Source organism: Ciona robusta, chromosome 5 (assembly GCF_009617815.1).
Source record: "Ciona robusta chromosome 5, ASM961781v2".
NCBI classification, from domain to species: Eukaryota; Metazoa; Chordata; class Ascidiacea; order Phlebobranchia; family Cionidae; genus Ciona; species Ciona robusta.
This window is the reverse complement of record NC_143239.1, coordinates 7,047,664-7,067,858: the sequence shown is the minus strand read 5'-3', so window position 1 is coordinate 7,067,858 and position 20,195 is coordinate 7,047,664. Positions and strand designations below refer to the sequence as shown.

The window sequence follows — 20,195 nt, the reverse complement described above, 5'->3', positions numbered from 1 at the left end:
TACCAATATACCTCATTATATTTCCACCTGTGCGGAGATGACGCGTATTTTATCGCTTCGGGCGTTTATGTTCATATTGTGGAAACGCCACAGTCAGTATTTCGAAGTTATATTGGCGCAGACATAGCTTTTCTTCTAGTAATTTGTATATTTTAATGTATTTGTTTGTTACGTAATAAATATTTCAGTAACGTCATATTCAAATACAATTGTTTAGAACAGACAGAATTCTAAAACATTTGACAAAGGGTTAAATGACGTCATGTAAACGTCACAATATCGTATGATCGTTTAGCTGTAGGGCATTAATAATGCAAATTAGGTCTTTTTCCTTTATTTTAGTCATATTTATACGTGCAAATACTGAAATAGTTTAATGTTGCTTTAATTGATAAGATACATATGTTATTCAGTATTTAATAGACCACTGAAGGATCGTGGATAAGGACCGCGCCTTTACGTACACTTTTCTTCCGATTTTAACTTTAATGTTGTCCAATTAAGTGGTTTATCATGCTATATTGTTCGTAGGCCTATCAAAAAAGCTTTGTACTCCTGTTTTAACCGAAAGCGTGCTTTAACGACTGTCGTTTTACCGCTACTTCCCGTGTTTTTACGACCCTAAACTGCTCCGATCTTCGTTACCGTATATAAACAAAAAGAAACATTTAAGCCAGTTATTCATAATTAGCAAATTATGTTTTTTTATCTAATTTGTGTTCATTTAACAGAGTTTACGTTTAAAAACTTCGTTCAGAAGTAACTCTGCAATGACGAGTTCCCATTTCGTATACAAACAAGCTAAACGGAAATCTTGCGAAGGAAGTCATTGCGCGATCGCCGCGCTCATTGTCGTTACAATTGTGAGCGTTGTAGCGATAATTGTGGACGGATTTGTCATCGCCAAGCCTGGAATCCCAGCTCTCCATTATAAGGTGGGTCGTATATGTTCTATAGTTACTGCATATACATACTGTTGCGTTGCTGAATCTACTGCAGTGTGTGGATATCATTTATATCCTTGTGGTTTGGAACTTGAGTGACTTATCCATGGTAGCTACTCCCATGCCCATATTATTCCCATTGCCTACTACCAACTATAGTATATATACAATTATATATGCTCATACTTTTACACAGAAAACGAAATGCATAACTCTTCGTAGAAGGCTAGTTGAACATCGGACATGCAAGTGTGGTGGTCTGCTCAATGATTCTCCATACTGCTTGTCTAAGTTCGCATGTTATGGCGTAGAAGTGGAATACACTGTTGGTGCTGCAAGAGAGGTACTGTGTTAACTGTTAAGGTGGAGAACCAAGGATCCTGGGTTCGAATCCAGGTCAGGGTTGGAGAACCAGGGATCCTGGGTTCGAATCCAGGCCATGGTTGGAGAACCAGGGATGGGTTCGAATTCAGGTCAGGGTTGGAGAACCAGGGATCCTGGGTTCGAATCCAGGCCAGGGTTGGAGAACCAGGGGTCCTGGGTTCGAATCAAGGGCAGGGGCGGAGAACTAGGGATTCTGGGTTCGAATCCAGGCCAGGGGCGGAGAACCAGGGATTCTGGGTTCGAATCCAGGCCAGGGTTGGAGAAACAGGGGTCCTGGGTTCGAATCAAGGCCAGAGTTGGAGAACCAGGGGCCCTGGGTTCGAATCCAGGTCAGGGTTGGAGAACCAGGGATCCTTGGTTTGAATCCAAACCAGGGTTGGAGAACCAATGATCCTGGGTTTAAATCTAGGCCAGGGTTAGAGAACCAGGAATCCTTGGTTTGAATCCAGGCCAGGATTGGAGAATTAGGGATCCTGGGTTTTAATCTAGGCCCGGTTGTATAATTGAATTACTTTTTAGAACAGGACAGGCACCATACGAACAGATGAAGCACTTCTGAACTCTGAAAATAGAGACGTATGTATATTGTACTTATATAAGTTGTTGTGTTCTTGGGTTTTTATTGAAACGCTGGAATACCAAATGAAAACTAAAAAAAGGCGAGCACACCCGTATATATAGGGCACTAAATTGCGGCATAGCGACACAAATAACTGTCATAGCTACAAAGTTAATAATGATTCACGCTTATTGCGGCACATTGCGCTGATCACGTGGATACGGCATGCAAGTGAACCTTTGTCGGTGGTGTGCCCACAACATAAGTAACGACATCATAACTATTAACATCATAACTAATGACATCATATTTTCAGTGTTCATTCGCGGTGTGCAAGAAAAACATGAGACAAAACTCAATTGAAGTGAGCGACTTCATCAGCAAATATGGGTATGAGACGAAGAGGTTCTCGTGTTACTATGATCCTAATAAGACGGAAAATGTGAGTGTTTGTTACTGTTGTCATTGTGCAAGTTTTGTGAAAATGATGCTAAAACTATTAGGCTCTGTACCAACTGTGGCCGTTAGTTGGAGGTCCCATGAGATGCTTCGCTGTGGAACCATACTGAACAGAACACAGTTTTTATGTTTCATTTGTAATGCATAACTTAATTTGTAAGTGTCTGAAACAGAACACCCGTGTTATGATGACTGTCGTTGCCCTGCCATGCGAGGGTAAATAAGTTACTTTGTTTAAGATTGTTATCACAATACCACCAAATACAATTCTTTATTTAATAACGCTTGAAGTTTCATCTATATTCTAACACCTACATTACTGCAGGTTATAATCAAACCCCGATTCGAGTTATATGTCATCATTTTATCTCTCCTGATCCCTGGTATCGTCTTTCTTACAAGCGTCTTCTTCCTTGCTTTGTTATGTCATACGGCGAGAAAATATAACAAAGACAACGACCTGCGGATCCCGGCCCATCGACCGTATTTAAACTACGGGGTTGAACTGGAGGATGGTTCCTTCACTCGTGAACGACGATTGTCACAGTTGTTGCCAGGATACGCGCCACCTCCTAATAAAAGTGATGGTGATGTCAGAAGGCAGAACAATAACAGACCACAATCAAGATTCTAGTATAGTTGCATTGTTTGTAATTGTTTCAGTTGGTGCTTAAGAATATATTGTTCTAAGTGGATGAGGCACAGATTTGTCCCATTACCCTTCCATATATTTAAAAATTATTTCATTGTTGCTATTGTTTTAACTCGTGCTCATTGTTTTATATTTTATATAGGTGTGGTCCTTGTCAAGGACTTTGATTAAGGCCAGATTTGGCTCAATTCCCCCCACTTAGCTTTAAAGATTATTTAAGTAACAAATGTGATGTCTGCAATTTATGGTCCCCCAATATGTGACAGTTGGTTGAGATTTTTGTACATTCTTATTTTGACTACAAAACTTTTATAACTAGCATAGACTTGGTGCAGTAGCTAAAACATACTATATCAACCACGCACGCAATGTGACTTTTGTTCTTTTTGAAGATTTTTCTACAGTTTTAATGCAAATCTCTTAAAGACTTGTTGCACGTTTTTCTAATTTCCTATTTTATGTAAAATAACGTGAACTTTTAAGATTCATAACTTGATACAGCGTTATACATTTTGGTATTTTTATTTTTTATGATTGTAAAGTAACAAAAACTGAACTGTACATAAAAAAACATCTTATTATGTTGATTTGAAAAGAAAAATTGGTAAAGAAAGCAGAAGAATATATTTCATCTTTGTCTCATGTATAAAAGAACCAACTCGACTGTGGGCATGGGAGTGGCAACCATGGATAAGTCACTCAAGTTCCCACCCACGAGGATATAAATGACCAAATCAACCAAAAGTCATGTCTGCTTATCCACACACTGCAATAGCTTCAGCAACTTGACTGTGGGCATGGGAGTGGCAACCATCGATAAGTCACTAGAGTTCCCACCCACGAGAATATAAATGACCAAACCAACCAAAAGTCATGTCTGCTTATCCACACACTGTAATAGCTTCAGCAACTCGACTGTGGGCATGGAAGTGGCACAGAAAGTCTCAATCACTTAGAAGTTAGAAAGCTTCAATTTTATTGGGGCCAACGAATGCATTCTGTCGGTTAACCCCCAATCCGGGTCCCACCACATTCTGACTGCTATGCAATGGAGCTTTGATCAAATTCTCAACCAGTGACTTGGCTTTGTTTTCTGCAGAGAAACAGTTGAATGAATGGAACTTTAAATCATTATAGAATGAGAGTTCTGTTTTATACACCTCGTGCCCGCTTACAAGTTACCACGTATGTAACTTATTTATCTTCACATGATGGCGGGGCAACAACGTCATTATAACACGAGTGGTCTGTTTCATACACCTCGTGCTAGGTTATAGATGTAGATACAATTAGCAGAATCTTGTGTACTCAGAAAACAATCACCCACAAAGTTACATACATAGTAACTTGTAAGCTGGCACGAGGTGTATGATACAGAACACCTGTGTTATAATGACTGTCATTGCCCCGTCATGCGAGGATAAATAAGTTACATACGTGGTAACTTGTAAGCGGGCACGAGGTGTATAAAACAGAACACCTGTGTTATAACGACTGTCAGTACTCAGCCACACAAGAATACAGTCGTTTAACCAAAGCGTAAAACTGTTAAATTTAGAAGCCAAATCTAAGCATTTGCGTGAAGAATGTTATGTAAGAAATGGTTTCATTCAGTTGAGTTTAAACTTAAGATTTATTTTCCATCTTAATGTACACCATGAGATTGAGAGCTTATGTAGCAAAGCATGAACTGCCCACCCTATTGTAGGAAACCTGTAATTGGAAGCATTGATTTGTCGGGAATCATCCGTCTTGTTTGTCGTATTGTGCGTGGGGCTCTTGGGGGTTCCTCATTGCTTGGGGAATGCCTGGGGATTTCATTTTTGATGAATAAGTGTCATGAGTGGCTTTATTTTGTCTCTTAAGTTAAGGTAATCAGACATTAATATTATGACATCACACATCATCATGACATCACACCATCATCATGACATCACCCATTATGGCGTTACTCATTATGATCTCATGCATTATAACATCACACATTATAACATCACACATTATGACATCACACATTATGACATCACACCTATTATTCCGATCCACTTTGGTCGGCAACGTTCGAGTGATCACGGTATCTGTGGCAACCGAGTTGACCGGTGAACGGTGTTTCTTGTGTTTGTTGCCCTGTGTTGAGTAACAAAATAAACTATTAGACATAAGTAAAGATAGTCATTAAAACACGGGTGTTCTTTTTCATGCACCTCATAACCACAGTAACCAAGTATGTAACTTTGTAGGTGATTATTCAGCAAACAACTTATCACCGGTACACTGTTCATGCATTATCACCGGTACACTGTTCATGCATTATCACCGGTATACTCTCCACACTTTATCATCCCTCACCTTAACCTTCGGTGTGCTTTCCAGCCAATCATGGACTTTCTGGTCGGGGTCAATTGAACTCTCGCACAAAAATCGCTTCGGCTTTTTACGAACTCGTTTAACAACTGGTTCCTCATGGTCAACTTCTGGCGTCCATGCAACGCTATGGGTGGAACTTGTTTAATACAAAAATTTAAAAGGCTTGGGTATCATATTAAATATTTAATATTTATTTGATATACTGGCTATTCTATGGGTGAATGTAACTTAGTTATTACAGAAAAACAATCAACCACAAAGTTAGATACGTGGTAACATAAAAGCAAGCACTTGGTGTTTGAAACAGAACACCCGTGTTATAACGACTGTCGTTGCCCCGCCATGCGAGGATAAACAAGTTACATACGTGGTAACTTGTAAGCAGGCACGAGGTGTATGAAACAGATCACCCATGTTATAACGACTGTCGTTGCCCCGCCATGCGAGGATAAATAAGTTACATACGTGGTAACTTGTAAGCGGGCACGAGGTGTATGAAACAGAACACCTGTGTTATAACGACTGTCGTTGCCCGGCCACGTGAGGATAAATAAGTTACATATGTGGTAACTTGTAAGCAGGCACGAGGTGTATGAAACAGAACACCCATGTTATAACGACTGTCGTTGCCCCGCCATGCGAGGATAAATAAGTTACATACGTGGTAACTTGTAAGCAGGCACGAGGTGTATGAAACAGAACACCCGTGTTATAACGACTGTCGTTGCCCCGCTATGCGAGGATAAATAAGTTACATACGTGGTAACTTGCAAGCGGGCACGAGGTGTATGAAACAGAACACCCGTGTTATAACAAGTTGTTGCCCTGCCATATGAGGTTAAATTAGTTACATTTTCCATGGCACTTTGTTGCCGTAACTTGCTTAATACAAAACAGCTGGTTCCATGGCATGGTCAGCAGGCCTGCTTCTAGCCCTTAAGTTATTGGTACGAGGCTCAATGCTGCTACCATTGTGGGTAAATGTATCCTTATGGATGGTGAACAAATTTCCGTCTTGGGCAAGGACACATCGACCTAATCTAACTGTATCCGTTGGTTTATGAGGCTTTGGTTTACATGCCTAACCAATGTGCGGACAAACATATGGTTACAAGACACAGGGATACCTACCGTGGGTTTCCATGTTTACCCCCGCTCGATTCCTCTTGTATTGGGGAGCATTCACGGAACTCTCGGTTGATTCGGTTCGGGGCTCGGTCCCCTGGGTCTGATGGACTGTAATGGTGGGTGATGTGATGTCATGATATATGATGTCATAATGGATATACTAATGATATATGATGTCATAATGGGAATAATAATGAAACAAGATGTCATAATGGGAAAAATAATGATATATGATGTCATAATGGACATACTAACGATATATGACAGTGTATTCTGTTATGATGCAACGAGAATCGTCCAACAATGCGAGTGCAAGATAAGGACCAGATTCACATATCATATTCCAGTTATTGCAGAATGTGTTTCATGCAAACTTTTTATTCTTGTGCCCAATTACATCAGTCGCTTATTCGAATATTTTACTTTGCTGCTATTTAGTAGCACGTGCTGTTACAATATTTGTATACAAGTCGCGTATAGGATTCTATTTCATTCCAACTCTGGTCTAAATCCCGGGTTCCTATGCCGTGTCTCACTGTAGGACCTCACCCATATATAATAGAATGTGCATATACAATGTTGGGGTAATGGGCCAACTCTGGTCTAAATCCCAGGTCCCATGGCATGCCTCACTGTAGGACCTTACTCATATAGAATAGAATGTACATATACAATGTTGGGGTAATGGGCCAACTCTGGCTTGAATCCCAGGGCGTGCATTTATATCTTTGGTACACCATTAATTGGACTTAAATTTCACACTTGGTGTAGAATATAATAGAACAACAGTCATAATACAACAATGACATCACAATTACTCGTAAGAACTTGCGATTCCTCCCTCGTTTCTGATTGGTTCGTCAGATTCGGTCACGGTTGGACGATTACGGAACTTATTGAAAATGTTAGCGACCTCATGTGGATGAAGAACGATGCTCTTCTCTCGATCCATTGGGGGGCGCTCTTCCCCGTAAGATTTGTCGCGAACGTGACGAATTATCTCCATCGCCTCCTAGAGGAAAAAACAGTTAAGTAAAAAATGTAGGAAAATTTTTCTGTAAAAAAATTGAAAAATGTTTCATAAAAAAATTAAGAACATTTTTAAATGATTCTTTAGTTATACTTAAATTTATAGACGACTGGTCTTCTGGTGAGAAAACTTTTAGAAGTTTGTTGACACGAGAAGAAACATTGTGTAAGTAAAACCTTCGCAAATATTTATTTGTTCCCAATGCTCTTGTGCTCATAGCATGTTCCGATGATTGTCGTTTTTTCTAATTCCATTCTCTTGTTCTTTCAATTAATTTATTCGAACAGGTAAAAAAATAAATAAATTATTTACTTGTGATGTCACAGGCTTCCCATTGTTCGGCTCGCTTCGTAACAAATGATTGACGACTTCTGCAGCTTCCTGCGCACTTAACTCCATCGAGTGGTCAGGTTGGGTGGGGTAAGATGGGTCAGTGGGGTAAGATGGGTCGACGGGGTAAGATGGTTCAGGTTGGAAGGGGTTGATTTGGGGGTTAGCTACGTTTGCTACGGCTAACGGGGCCATGTTGTATGAGGGGAAGGGTTTGGGGGTGTACGTGGGAATCCCATCTGTAAAAGTTGGCATAATAAGAAGCAACATTTGGCAGAAGAATATTATTATATGGGTGAGGTTCTTGTGACTGGGATATATGCCAGAGTTGTCCCATTACCCCAACATTGTATATGCACATTCTATTCTATATGGGTGAGGTCCTACAGTGAGGCAAGCCATAGGACTTGGGGTTTAGACCAGAGTTGGCCCATTACCCCAACATTGTATATGCACATTCTATTCTATATGGGTGAGGTCCTACAGTGAGGCACGCCATGGGATCTGGGGATTTAGGCCAGAGTTGGTTCATTACCCCAACATTGTATATGTACATTCTATTCTATATGGGTGAGGTCCTACAGTGAGGCAAGCCATAGGACTTGAGGTTTAGACCAGAGTTGGCCCATTACCCCAACATTGTATATGCACATTCTATTCTATATGGGTGAGGTCCTACAGTGAGGCACGCCATGGGATCTGGGGATTTAGGCCAGAGTTGGTTCATTACCCCAACATTGTATATGTACATTCTATTCTATATGGGTGAGGTCCTACAGTGAGGCATTCCATGGGACCTGGGATTTAGACCAGAGTTGGCCCATTACCCCAACATTGTATATGCACATTCTATTCTATATGGGTGAGGTTCTACAGTGAGACACGCCATGGGACCTGGGATTTAGGCCAGAATTGTCCCATTACCCCAACATTGTATATGCACGTTCTATTCTATATGGGTGAAGTCCTACAGTGAGGCAAGCCATGGGATCTGGGATTTAGACCAGAGTTGGCCCATTACCCCAACATTGTATATGCACATTCTATTCTATATAGGTGAGGTCCTACAGTGAGGCACTCCATGGGATCTGGGATTTAGACCAGAGTTGGCCCGTTACCCAAATTAGTTGTGTACATTTGTAACTTGGTGGGTAATTGTATATGGCTGAAAATTTAGACAACCCATTAGTGACCACTGGGTTGGAGCAATTGCCGTTAAGTGTTTTAACCAAGGACACATACATCCACAATGGTGGCAGCGACGAACCTTGAACCTTCTAGCTTAGAGAGTACTGTAGCGACTGTCGTTGCCCCGCGACGCGAGGATAAATAAATCCAGCCAACTTACACAAATTACAGTTATGTAACTTACATTGTGACGTGATAAAGTATGCTGTATGATGTCATAAACTTACATTGTGACATGATAAAGTATGTTGTATGATGTCATAAACTTACATTGTGACAAAGCTGATTTGAAATCCATATTATTGTTGTTATTTTGCTTGAGTTGATTAAGCAGCCCGATCGCATCGTGCGGGGCAATGTTGGTCGGTTGGAAGGGACCTATGGGATTTCTATGGTTAGAATAGTTATATTATATCTATGAATATGATTCGTGCATGGAATGTAGGTTTATTACCCAAACATCGAGGGGGGTACTATATAAAAGTTATGTTATGTAAAGTAGTAAAATTTGTTTATATGTTTAAATATGGTAGCGGACAATGATTTCATTAAAACGACGAAGAGAAGGGGTTTAGGGGCAAAACAACGGAAGTTAAAACACACCATGGGTAAAATTTTACCCAAGAAAAATATTAAATAGAAGTGGATATAACAGCTTAATTGCAGCATAATAATAATAATCACTTTTATTTGTCCCTTCGATTACGGTAGCGAAGATTTAGAGATATTTAAAATGAAAAGACATGATATTGCGACAAAACTACAGTTGTTAAAACACGCTTGGAGTTAAAAATATATTTACAATTTGTTGAAAGAAATTAATAAATACCTCATATTGAGTTTATAAAAAATTAAGTTATAATTGGAAGAAACCATTTATATTATGTAGCTCAGTAAGCTCACCCATGCGATGGTTACCAAGTCCATGGAGTTCATGCTGCGAAACTGGGATCGATATTTTCCTATAAAACAAATAATAACAACTATGACATCATAGAATGATGGATTAATTGATAATGGGCATTGTGAAGTCGCGTTCCACTTAATTATGACGTCATAATAGCACTTATGACAAAGTAGATGACTCTTAACGAATTGTTGCGAGTTGAACAGGTGATAAATTAATTATTGATCAGAATTTATCATTGCTAATTAGGGATGTTGATTAATTTGTGACGTATACTTTTGCAATCAGGATTTTTTTAAGAAAAAAAACAAAAATATGCTCACACGAGGTGTATGAAACAGAACACTCGTGTTATAACAATTGTCATTGCCCCACCATGCGAGGATAAATAAGTTACATACATGGTAACTTGTAAGCGGGCACGAGGTGTATGAAACAGAACACTCGTGTTATAACAATTGTCATTGCCCCACCATGCGAGGTTAAATAAGTAACATACGTGGTACCTCTCCATACATAAACATACACCTCACTACACTGCAACAGCATCTACATTTACGGATATTTTTCAATGAATTAATATTTTTTTAAACAGTCACTTACAAATTTACATACATGGTAACTTGTAAGCGGGCATGAGGTTAATATTTATTTGTGCGTATATATATCTGAAAGATCCAGTTTGTTTTTTGGAATGTTTGAACTATTGCAACAAGACCTTGGAAACATACACCTAATACACTTGGTTGCAACAACATACACATAACAGAAATATATAGGCAACGCAAAGTTACATTCATTTACACCCACCTTAAATTTGAAGTATCAGGTATGGTGTTTGGTATTGATGACACCGGGGCAATGTAAGGGTTGCTGGGGTGAATGTGGTGGGGAGGACGGTTCTTCTGGGTAAGAATAACAAATGGGTAAGAATAACAAATATCCATGCTAAATGGTTGGCCCCTTACCTTGATGCTTTCAAATAAATTTTACACACATGTTGAGACACTCAACACCCGTGACCCTGCTCCATCAATAAAATAACCTACATTTGTTTAAATGTTTTTAAATCTGTTATTGTATTCACCACTTTGTAGCAATCGGCCTCTAAAACAAACAAGACCATAAGCAGAAGTCCGTGTTCCCTTTAAGAGAGGTGGGGACTCAAGGGGTTTGGGATTTAAGCCAGAGTTGGCCCATTGTTTAAGTTCAAACCAGCTCTATTTATAATGTTTCTATTTTTACTGTATTCTACGTTTGCCTCAACCAGTGTGTGTTTTATATAATGTCTATGTTGTTGTTTATATTATTTCTATGGATTGTGGTGATGTGGCAGTGGTTGGAAATATACAGGACTTGAATTGTGCATGGTGTGCTGTTAACATCAAAGTGTAGAGCTAATAGATAAAGACTTCTAATTAGTAACAGTCAAAGACTACTGTGACTGGATAAAGACTTCCAACTTAGCATACTAGTATTTAGGAACAGTTAAAGACTACTGTTACTTGAACTGGATAAAGACTTCCAACACCCATTACCCCCAAATTCCTGAATAGCAAATCATTTCAAACACTAACACATACCACAGTGTTGCGCAAACAAAAGTTAATATTTACACCCAGTGTTGCACATTACCGTTTCATCAGGCACTTCTTCCATAATAATATCCTCGGACATTTTCTTTAGTTTGTTCAACAATCTTCCATCCCGGGAATCCCCTTTCATAGTAACGCTGTTGATCGAGGTCGTGCGCGATAATCGATGACCGGAACGACCTGAGTAGAAATAACATATAAATAGATATACTATAAAATAATGGTGTTTATCTGTTTGAATACGATAGCGAAGACCAAATTAATAAAAACAACGAACAGAAGGAAATCAACAGCAAAACAACAGTCGTTAAAACATGCTTTGGATGAAGGGGGAAAGTGTCAGTTAAAAAGCGTGGAAGTTGCCCCTAATTAAATGATCAACCAACATTCTTTCATTTATTTTAACCTTAGCGTATTTTAACGACTGTCGTACTGGTGTTATAATACATCTCTTCGCCATGATAATTAGTTCTACCTTTATTATTGTAAACTTTATGATTTTAATGTTGTATAATATTTCTATGTTATATAAGATTTCTATGTTGTATAAGATTTCTATGTTGTATAAGATCTCTATACCTTGCCCATGTTCGGACTTAGTTTTCATATTTATGAGTGTCACTTCCTTTTCTCTCTTCTGGGGGTTTCCCTTCCTTAGTTTGAACCAATACCACAGAAAGATCCCGAGCAAGAGGAAGAGGACGAGGAGCACGAGGATCACAGCGATGATCACAGAGGTCCTATGGTTGCTGTGGGGTGAGAAGGTGATTTATCTTTTAGATAACAAAGACCAAATTACTGCTCCAACCCATTGGTCACCAATCTGTTATCCAAATTGTCAGCCATACATAAAAAAAAAAATTAAAAATCCTCCCCAAAAACTAGTTGCCCACAAAGTAATAACGTGGTAACGCGTAAGTTGGCACGAGGTGTATGAAAACCCGTGTTATAACGACTGTCTTTTTCGCAAGAGATTTAAGCCAAAGTTAGCATGTTACCCCAACATTGTATATGAATGAAGGTGTTGTTCTATATAGGTGAAGTCCTATATATATATCTTTAAACAAAACAACCTTACTTTGCATCTCCAGGTGGATGAGGTTCATGGTCGGCTGGTGCTGCTTCCCCTGTTAATATATTTATGTTGGGCGTTGTGCACCTCATGGTTCCAAACATTAAGCTTCATTTTACAGCAGTGAGCATGAGGTGTATGAAGCCACCTTGAATGGTGTGCTACACTCGTGTTATAACTCAACAAGGTGTATGAAGCCACCATGTATGGTGTGCAACACTCGTGTTATAACTCGACAGTGAGCACGAGGTGTATGAAGTCACCATGTATGGTGTGCAACACTCGTGTTATGACTCGACAGCGAGCATGAGGTGTATGAAGCCACCATGTATGGTGTGCAACACTCGTGTTATAGCTTGACAGAGAGCATGAGGTGTATGAAGCCACCTTGAATGGTGTGCAACGCTCGTGTTATAACTCGACAGTGAGCATGAGGTGTATGAAGCCACCATGTATGGTGTGAAACACTCGTGTTATAACTCAACAAGGTGTATGAAGCCACCATGTATGGTGTGCAACACTCATGTTATAACTCGACAGTGAGCATGAGGTGTATGAAGCCACCATGTATGGTGTGCAACACTCGTGTTATAGCTTGACAGAGAGCATGAGGTGTATGAAGCCACCTTGAATGGTGTGCAACACTCGTGTTATAACTCGACAGTGAGCATGAGGTGTATGAAGCCACCATGTATGGTGTGCAACACTCGTGTTATAACTTGACAGCGAGCATGAGGTGTATGAAGCCACCATGTATGGTGTGCAACACTCGTGTTATAACTTGACAGTGAGCATGAGGTGTATGAAGCCACCATGTATGGTGTGCAACACTCGTGTTATAACTTGACAGCGAGCATGAGGTGTATGAAGCCACCATGTATGGTGTGAAACACTCGTGTTATAACTCAACCTTGCATATAAGGAAAAATAATTCTTGAAATAAATTTCTACCTTTTTTATCTTCCTTTGGTGCGGGCGAGGGGGGCTGGGTTGTAACTTCTGGTGCTGTAAAAATATTAATTATTATAATTATATAAATTACTTAGTGTAATTAGTTACCACCGAGAGATAGTGTTCTATAAAGATAAATAATGTATGTATCTTCATCATTATCTTGCTTATATAATCTTAAATGGTTTACGTTAATTATGTTTTCTGACATTCGTATCAATTATATAGTTTAAAATATTTTTAATAAAACTAAAGTAATTATTATAAACAAAATTATTTAGAACCTGGTTTATTCTTGGCTGGCTCTGTTGGTTCTGGTTGTGTGGGAGCAGGAGTAGTAGGAGCAGGGGTGGGAGGAGGGGAGGGAGTAGGGACTGTGATGTAATAATGGGTTTAGTGAAAGAACAGGAAAACCTTTTTTAGGTGATTTTTTCCTGTATGGCTGATAATTTAGACAACACATTAGTGACCACTGGGTTGGAGCAATTGCCGTCAAGTGTCTTGCCTAAAGATACATACATAGAAATCATACTACTCCTCATAATCATACCACAAACATAGAAATCCTATTACCTGGCTCTTCACATTTCTCCCCCATGAAGTCCCTCGGACACGAACACACAAAATCGACATTGCGATTCACGCAAAGTCCTCCGTTTTCACAAGGATTGGACGCACAGAAGTCTGGAGCTGGAAAGAAAGATGATTCATAACATAATTTATTAATTATCTCTTCAAGTACGATAGCGAAGATCAAATTAAATAGTAACCACAACAAAAAGAAAATAAGCAGAAAAACGACAGTTCTAATATTACGCTGCGGGTAAAAACTATGTAAATAAAAGCGTGCTAAACCTACAATACAATATAAGTTTACTAATATTGAGCTAAATTTACATTCATTAATTCATTTAATTAAAACGTAATTGGAAGGAAGAATCATAGATAAGTTATCCAAGCTCCTACGTTGACACAAAAATACTCACGTGTTTCACAATCCTTCCCTGTGAACCCCTCCAAACAATCGCATGTATAATCCCGCACCCCGTCCACACAAGTTCCCCCGTGTTTGCATGGGTAGGATGCACATTCATCCATATCTGGGGACGCAATATGTGTTATTATGTGAGTATCATGCACTGTGTGTGTATGAATGAATAAAGAGTTTAACTTATTTATCCTCGCATGGCGGGCAACGACAGTCGTTATAACACGGGTGTTCTATTTCATACACCTCGTGCCTGCTTACCAGTTACCACGTATGTAACTTATTTATCCTCGCATGGTGGAAAACGACAGTCGTTATAACACGGGTGTTCTGTTTCATACACCTCGTGCCCGCTTATGAGTTACCACATATGTAACTTATTTATCCTCACATGGCGGGGCAACCACAGTCGTTATAACACGGGTGTTCTGTTTCATACACCTCGTGCCCGCCTATGAGTTACCACATATGTAACTTATTTATCCACGCATGGCGGGGCAATGACAGTCGTTATAACACGGGTGTTCTGTTTCATACACCTGGTGCCCCCTTATAAGCTACGACGTTATAACTTTGTGGGTGATTGTTTTCTGTATGGCGGACAATTTGGCATGAGGTGTATAACTAAACTTGTCTGTAGCAAGCTTAAGGTTACCTATTTCACAATTAATCCCAGCAAACCCATCAGAACATTTGCACGTGTAATAATCAGGATGAGATTCACATTCGCCGTCGTGTTGACATGGGTTGGACTCACAAGGGTCAGGTCCTGTCAACTCAACTGTGAAAAGATATGAATTGAATTAACGTCAAGATATATAAGTTGCATACATTCATTAAATCAAACAGATTCTATAAGTGTGAGGTCTTCAATGAGACACACCTATAACAGAACTTATCTTAATATAAAACCAACGTATTTGTCATAAAAAAATAGTTTCAAACTTGTTTGGAATTAAGATTTAACAGCTTCCTTTTTTAAATGATGCCATTTGCCATACTTTCTATTCATAGCAAGTTTAACAACTGCCTTTTTTCTGCTAATTCCCTTCTTTTCATTGTTAAAATAATAAATAAAAAGTTGTCCGATAAATTTTAAACAATTAACAATGGTCTATGAGAGTCGTGAGGATACGGTTTTATAATTCTTAAATGTTCTTTGTTTACAACCAAATTGAACAAGAAAATAGAATGAAAAGTGTCCCATCTTCCCCCACCCTACTATATGATAAACTTACATTCGAACGAGAATTTGAACCCTGACTCAGCAGCTGAGTCATCGCTTACGAACACCATGATAAGGGGACCAGGTCCTCTGAGTCGACCTCCGTTGATTTTGTCCAAACCATTCCCACAGAACCTGGGGGGTTATAGTGGTGGAAATATAATGCATAATGTATGTAATATGCAGCAATACGTAAAGATTTATCGATAAATATTGTAAAGTTTTGATTTCGTCCGAACCATTGCCACAGAATCTGGGTTTGTGGTTATTTATATCGTGCATTCGTTGAATATGGGGTTGTTATTGTTATTTTATAGTGTTGCCATGTTATAAATTGTAGTATTTAACAATATAAACACACAAGGCATTTTGTAATTAGTTTCAAAGGGATGACATCCATTGTAGTATGAAACAGTATGTAAAGATTTATAGATGAATTTTGAAAGCAGTGTCAATTAGTTGTAATGTCATATTACACTGCATGTAACAATATATGTAATTATAATATACAAGCAAAGCGAGCAGAAGCAATGTCTTTTACATGCAATGGTGATGCCAACAGTTTTGGTGAGTTGGTTCAAAAATATGGATCATGGTTTTAATATTTTAGTTGTAATCGCGTTTAACGGAAAGCATGTTTGTTTATGTTATTTCTATAATGCTCTACGCCATTATATAAGCTTTCTATGTTTCTACAAGCGCTTGACTTGATAATATCCCATTTAAAACGAAATTACAACTAAAAAAAGGCAAAGAATTAAGAAAAAAACTGTTTTTAAAATTTAATTTTATACTTAAATGCAAAAAAAATGCGATTTTTAAAAAAAATTAGCAGTATTTTTATCAAGTCAGAGCTTCTATTGCTGGGAATGAGAGGTGAAAGGTTTTAAGTCAAGGGTATTCCCCATTTACCCCTAAATAACCCATGTTTCAGCCACAGCGTAAACTACAAGCTGCAGAATACCTGTTCGGTTTAGCATTAGGGGAAGTTGCGTTAAAAATTATGTTTAGAAAATCATAATTGCAATCTTCGGTTTCTTCCACAGCAAACGACTCAAACACAACCTTCAGACGAATAAAAATTAAAAGAAAAGAAAAAAATATCGAATTTAAACCGGAAATTTTGTGTTTTGTGGAAATTTTTAAAAACGTAAATTTGAGAAATTTTTTTTTTGAAATGTTAAAATCTTTTTATTTTATTAATTTCCGGTTTCAATTCTTTGTTTTTACCTTTTAGATTTACTTAAATCTCTATTGTTTGTTGCGTCGAACACGTATTGGATATAATCGTATCGACAATTTACGTCATACTCTAATGAGAATCTGCTGAAGTTAACCTGAAGTCAGGAGTTGGTTAAAGTTTGAATGCATGAATTTATTTATCCTCACATGGCAGGGCAACGACAGTCGTTATAACACGGGTGTTCTGTTTCATACACCTCGTGCCCGCTTACGAGTTACACGTATGTAACTTTATGGGCGGTTTTTTTTGCCCCATGCTTACTGTCAAGGTATGTACATTACCCATTTGTGTTGTAACTTAACATTGCGGGCTAATAACTCTCGTGTTTCGTTGTTATTTTAGTAAATGAATAAGTTATAGCAATATTTAGTTTACGTTGGTAACTATAGAAATTGGAAAAACCCGCGCTCATGGGAATGCCCCGTAAACACAAACACATTATAAAATGATGCAACAGCATAGAGACCTTAAACTTATTTATAAGAAAATTGCTGCGTAAATTGCCGATCTGTTGACGGTAAACTAGACTGGAGTAGACCATACAGAGATGAAACACGTATGTTTATTTTTATTTTAAAATTCCTAGTGTTTAAGCCAAGGTCGATTTAATACGTCTTCAAAGTCGCGAATGACCATACCTTTTCCATCTTACTCCACGGTATCACAATATTTTTAAACGACCACCATTTTACTGCTCATGACCTTCTCAAACGAGAAATTGCATAATTTAGCACGTTATGCTTTTCTTAAGTCACGAGAAAGAGAAAACATTCTTCCCGTTTTTTTTTTACCTTTAAGTTACTTACATTTACAATCTTGTCTGTAAATATCCTGTAGACGCAGTTTTCATTATTCGGGTAAGGGTTTGGGTAATTCAATGTCTTCACTTCCCCCCTGGGTGAATAGAATTCCTCCTGACAAGGGCGTTTAGTGGGTGGGGGTTCGGTAGGGCCTTCCTCCTCTCCTTCGCCCCCCTCATTTTCCCCGCCCTCGCCACCGCCTTCCTCTCCTTCTTGGCAGTTACCTGCGTCATAAAGTTATGACGTCATATTGAGTGACGTCATTTTGTAGAGTTCCACTTCAAATTCTTACGTCACGGTATCAGTATTTTCTATTACTTTATATTTTATCACGTCATTATAGGTCATACGTCACATTTTATTCCGTCACGTTGCTATTTTCACAATTTCTGACTAATATTAGTCATTACAACGTAAAATATGTAGTTAAAAAACAAATAGTTACTAATTAATCTAATTACCCGATGTAAATAATAACAACAACCAAAATAACACGAAATAAGTTAAATGTCTCATCCTTTGCTTGTTTGTTAACGAAATAATAAAATATTTGATCATCGCTGCTTTTATACGATGCGGTGCCCACTTAAATATGTGCTTGAAATAAACGAGCATTAATGTTAAGTGCTGATATATATTTACATTGAATACACCACTATCCGTATACAAACATAAGTTATTTCATCACGTTATAAATCTTACAGGGCAACCATATGGGGCTAATATCCATGATTGTTTCCATAACAACGGGAATTTTTAAGATGTGTTTCGGCTTCCCAGTTTATTCGCAGAACTCAAAACCGCAAGCCACTTTTCAGCTTTGTTAAATCTGTTCAAATACTTGAAAATTAGTTTTTGGATGTCCTTCTCGCAATTTATTAAAAATAATAAAAAGTAGAATAAATATGCTATATATGCACAGATTTTTTACAATATTTATGGTTGTCCAATTTGCTGTTCATATATATATAGTAGGGTGGGGGAAGACGGTACAGCTTTAGCACATAATATGTAAATATCCTAATCGTGTTTTAAACAATTAACAACGGTCTATGGAAGTCGTGGGGATACGGTTTTATAATTCTTTGAATGATCTTTGTTTATTACCAAACGGGATGAGAAAACAGAAAAAAAAGTGTCCCATCTTCCCCTACTCTTTCCTATATGCTTATATACCGATCTTGGGTTAACATTAAGATATCAATTAAAACAAGACGTCTAATTGTTTATGAATTTCAAAAATTGGTTAAAGGAGTTGGAAAATCATGACTTTGTTCAAATTTTTGAATCGAAACAATTCCACTAATTGTAAATATTGATTATTATTACGTCACAAGTGGCCGATTTTACGAAGTAGATACTTGACCGATTGTGATTCATAATTCAATTTATAATAGTGACCAAACAATATTTATTTTGACGATTGTAACCATGTGTGACGTAACTAATACTTATTATGAATCCAACTGTAGAAATATTTCAATTTCTTATTGGCCGATTGTCTTGAGATTATGACGTCATAATGCAAATTCCAAAATCGCATTGTCTTTTTAAGATTATTAAAAAAATGTTTTAAAATCTTAAAAAGGTGTCAAAATAATGAATGTGTTGTGTAGTTTGTTAATTGTAAACACAAATCGCGCTCCCCAAAAAGAAACAAAGTATTCTAGAAACTCGAATTCCGAGGAAGGGAAAAACCCCCAAACGATTTTCAGACGATTTAAAAAAGGGTCCTACTAAAACACGCCCGGCGGGGCCCGGTGGGGCCCGGTGGAAAAAAATATACTAAAACACGCCCGGTGCGGGGCCCGGTGGGGCCCGGTGGGACCCGGTGAGGACCCGGTGTTACGAGTCATACTAAAACACGCCCGGTGGGGGGCCCGGTGAGTATTTCTTGAAAGGGGAGCTTTCCCTATGCAAGAGCCACCAAAATGCGTGTGTGAAACAGAACTTGTGAAAAAATTGGAAGATATTGTCTGTCTTCAAAGCATAAAGATGGCAATTTTCGGTGATAGAAATTACATTCTTGCTCCGCACGTCATCGCTGAAACAAAATGTGCATAGGAAATAAAACATGATGATGAAAATGGACACGTAATTCGCAAGTCCTTTAATTATCGCTCTGCTAAAACGGAAACAAACGTGGGATCGCGCTACTGAGGGCTTGTCCGAATACGTAAAAGCCTAACACGCTAACTAAAAGACACATCATGTCTAATATTTACATTTTTCGTTTTAAAAGTTACATTGTTCGTCTTTTAAAGTTTTTAATAATAAAACTTCGATCAAGTATAAGTGTATGTATAGTACTGTGGCCTAAGGTAGGACACTTATAGCATATATAGTAGGGTGGGGTAAGATGAGACACCTTTT

At 38.3% G+C, this 20,195-nt stretch overlaps 2 protein-coding genes across 7 annotated transcripts; one reads left to right on the top strand and one right to left on the bottom strand.

Annotated features, from left to right (window-relative positions):
• Positions 1-701: 701 nt before the first annotated feature.
• Positions 702-3,585, top strand: LOC149736154 (uncharacterized). The gene is made up of 5 exons (XM_089878469.1): positions 702-935; positions 1,141-1,287; positions 1,848-1,904; positions 2,204-2,329; positions 2,672-3,585. Exons 1-5 carry the CDS (start codon positions 771-773, stop codon positions 2,978-2,980), a joined length of 804 nt encoding a protein of 267 aa, XP_089734595.1. The 5' UTR covers positions 702-770; the 3' UTR covers positions 2,981-3,585.
• LOC149736153 (uncharacterized) lies at positions 3,509-18,430 on the bottom strand. 6 transcript variants are annotated; one of them, XM_089878456.1, is made up of 22 exons: positions 18,284-18,430; positions 17,829-18,046; positions 16,744-16,844; positions 15,793-15,914; positions 15,210-15,335; positions 14,553-14,666; positions 14,140-14,256; positions 13,851-13,940; positions 13,567-13,620; positions 12,622-12,670; positions 12,123-12,292; positions 11,584-11,723; positions 10,759-10,850; positions 9,945-10,003; positions 9,312-9,419; positions 7,836-8,092; positions 7,312-7,505; positions 6,497-6,601; positions 5,348-5,489; positions 5,028-5,125; positions 4,697-4,806; positions 3,509-4,091 (listed from the first exon to the last, which is right to left on the bottom strand). In XM_089878456.1, the coding sequence occupies exons 1-21, from the start codon at positions 18,378-18,380 to the stop codon at positions 4,698-4,700; spliced, it is 2,562 nt and encodes an 853-aa protein (XP_089734582.1). In that variant the 5' UTR covers positions 18,381-18,430; the 3' UTR covers positions 3,509-4,091; position 4,697. The 6 variants fall into 6 exon arrangements, with proteins under 6 accessions (XP_089734582.1, XP_089734581.1, XP_089734577.1 ...); XM_089878455.1 differs by having other exon boundaries at positions 10,759-10,853; positions 18,284-18,429; XM_089878451.1 differs by having other exon boundaries at positions 4,712-4,806; positions 10,759-10,853; positions 18,284-18,429.
• Between the last annotated feature and the right edge of the window lie 1,765 nt (positions 18,431-20,195).

Coding starts and splice junctions, on each gene's coding strand:
- LOC149736154 (XM_089878469.1), top strand. CDS start 771: ATGACGAGTTCCCATTTCGTATACAAACAAGCTAAACGGAAATCTTGC. Junction 1,905..2,203: donor TGAACTCTGAAAATAGAGAC/GTATGTATATTG, acceptor TCATATTTTCAG/TGTTCATTCGCGGTGTGCAA. Junction 2,330..2,671: donor ATCCTAATAAGACGGAAAAT/GTGAGTGTTTGT, acceptor ACATTACTGCAG/GTTATAATCAAACCCCGATT.
- LOC149736153 (XM_089878451.1), bottom strand. CDS start 18,380: ATGATCAAATATTTTATTATTTCGTTAACAAACAAGCAAAGGATGAGA. Junction 18,047..18,283: donor GTTGTTATTATTTACATCGG/GTAATTAGATTA, acceptor TTTATGACGCAG/GTAACTGCCAAGAAGGAGAG. Junction 9,420..9,944: donor ACTTGGTAACCATCGCATGG/GTGAGCTTACTG, acceptor GAAATCCCATAG/GTCCCTTCCAACCGACCAAC.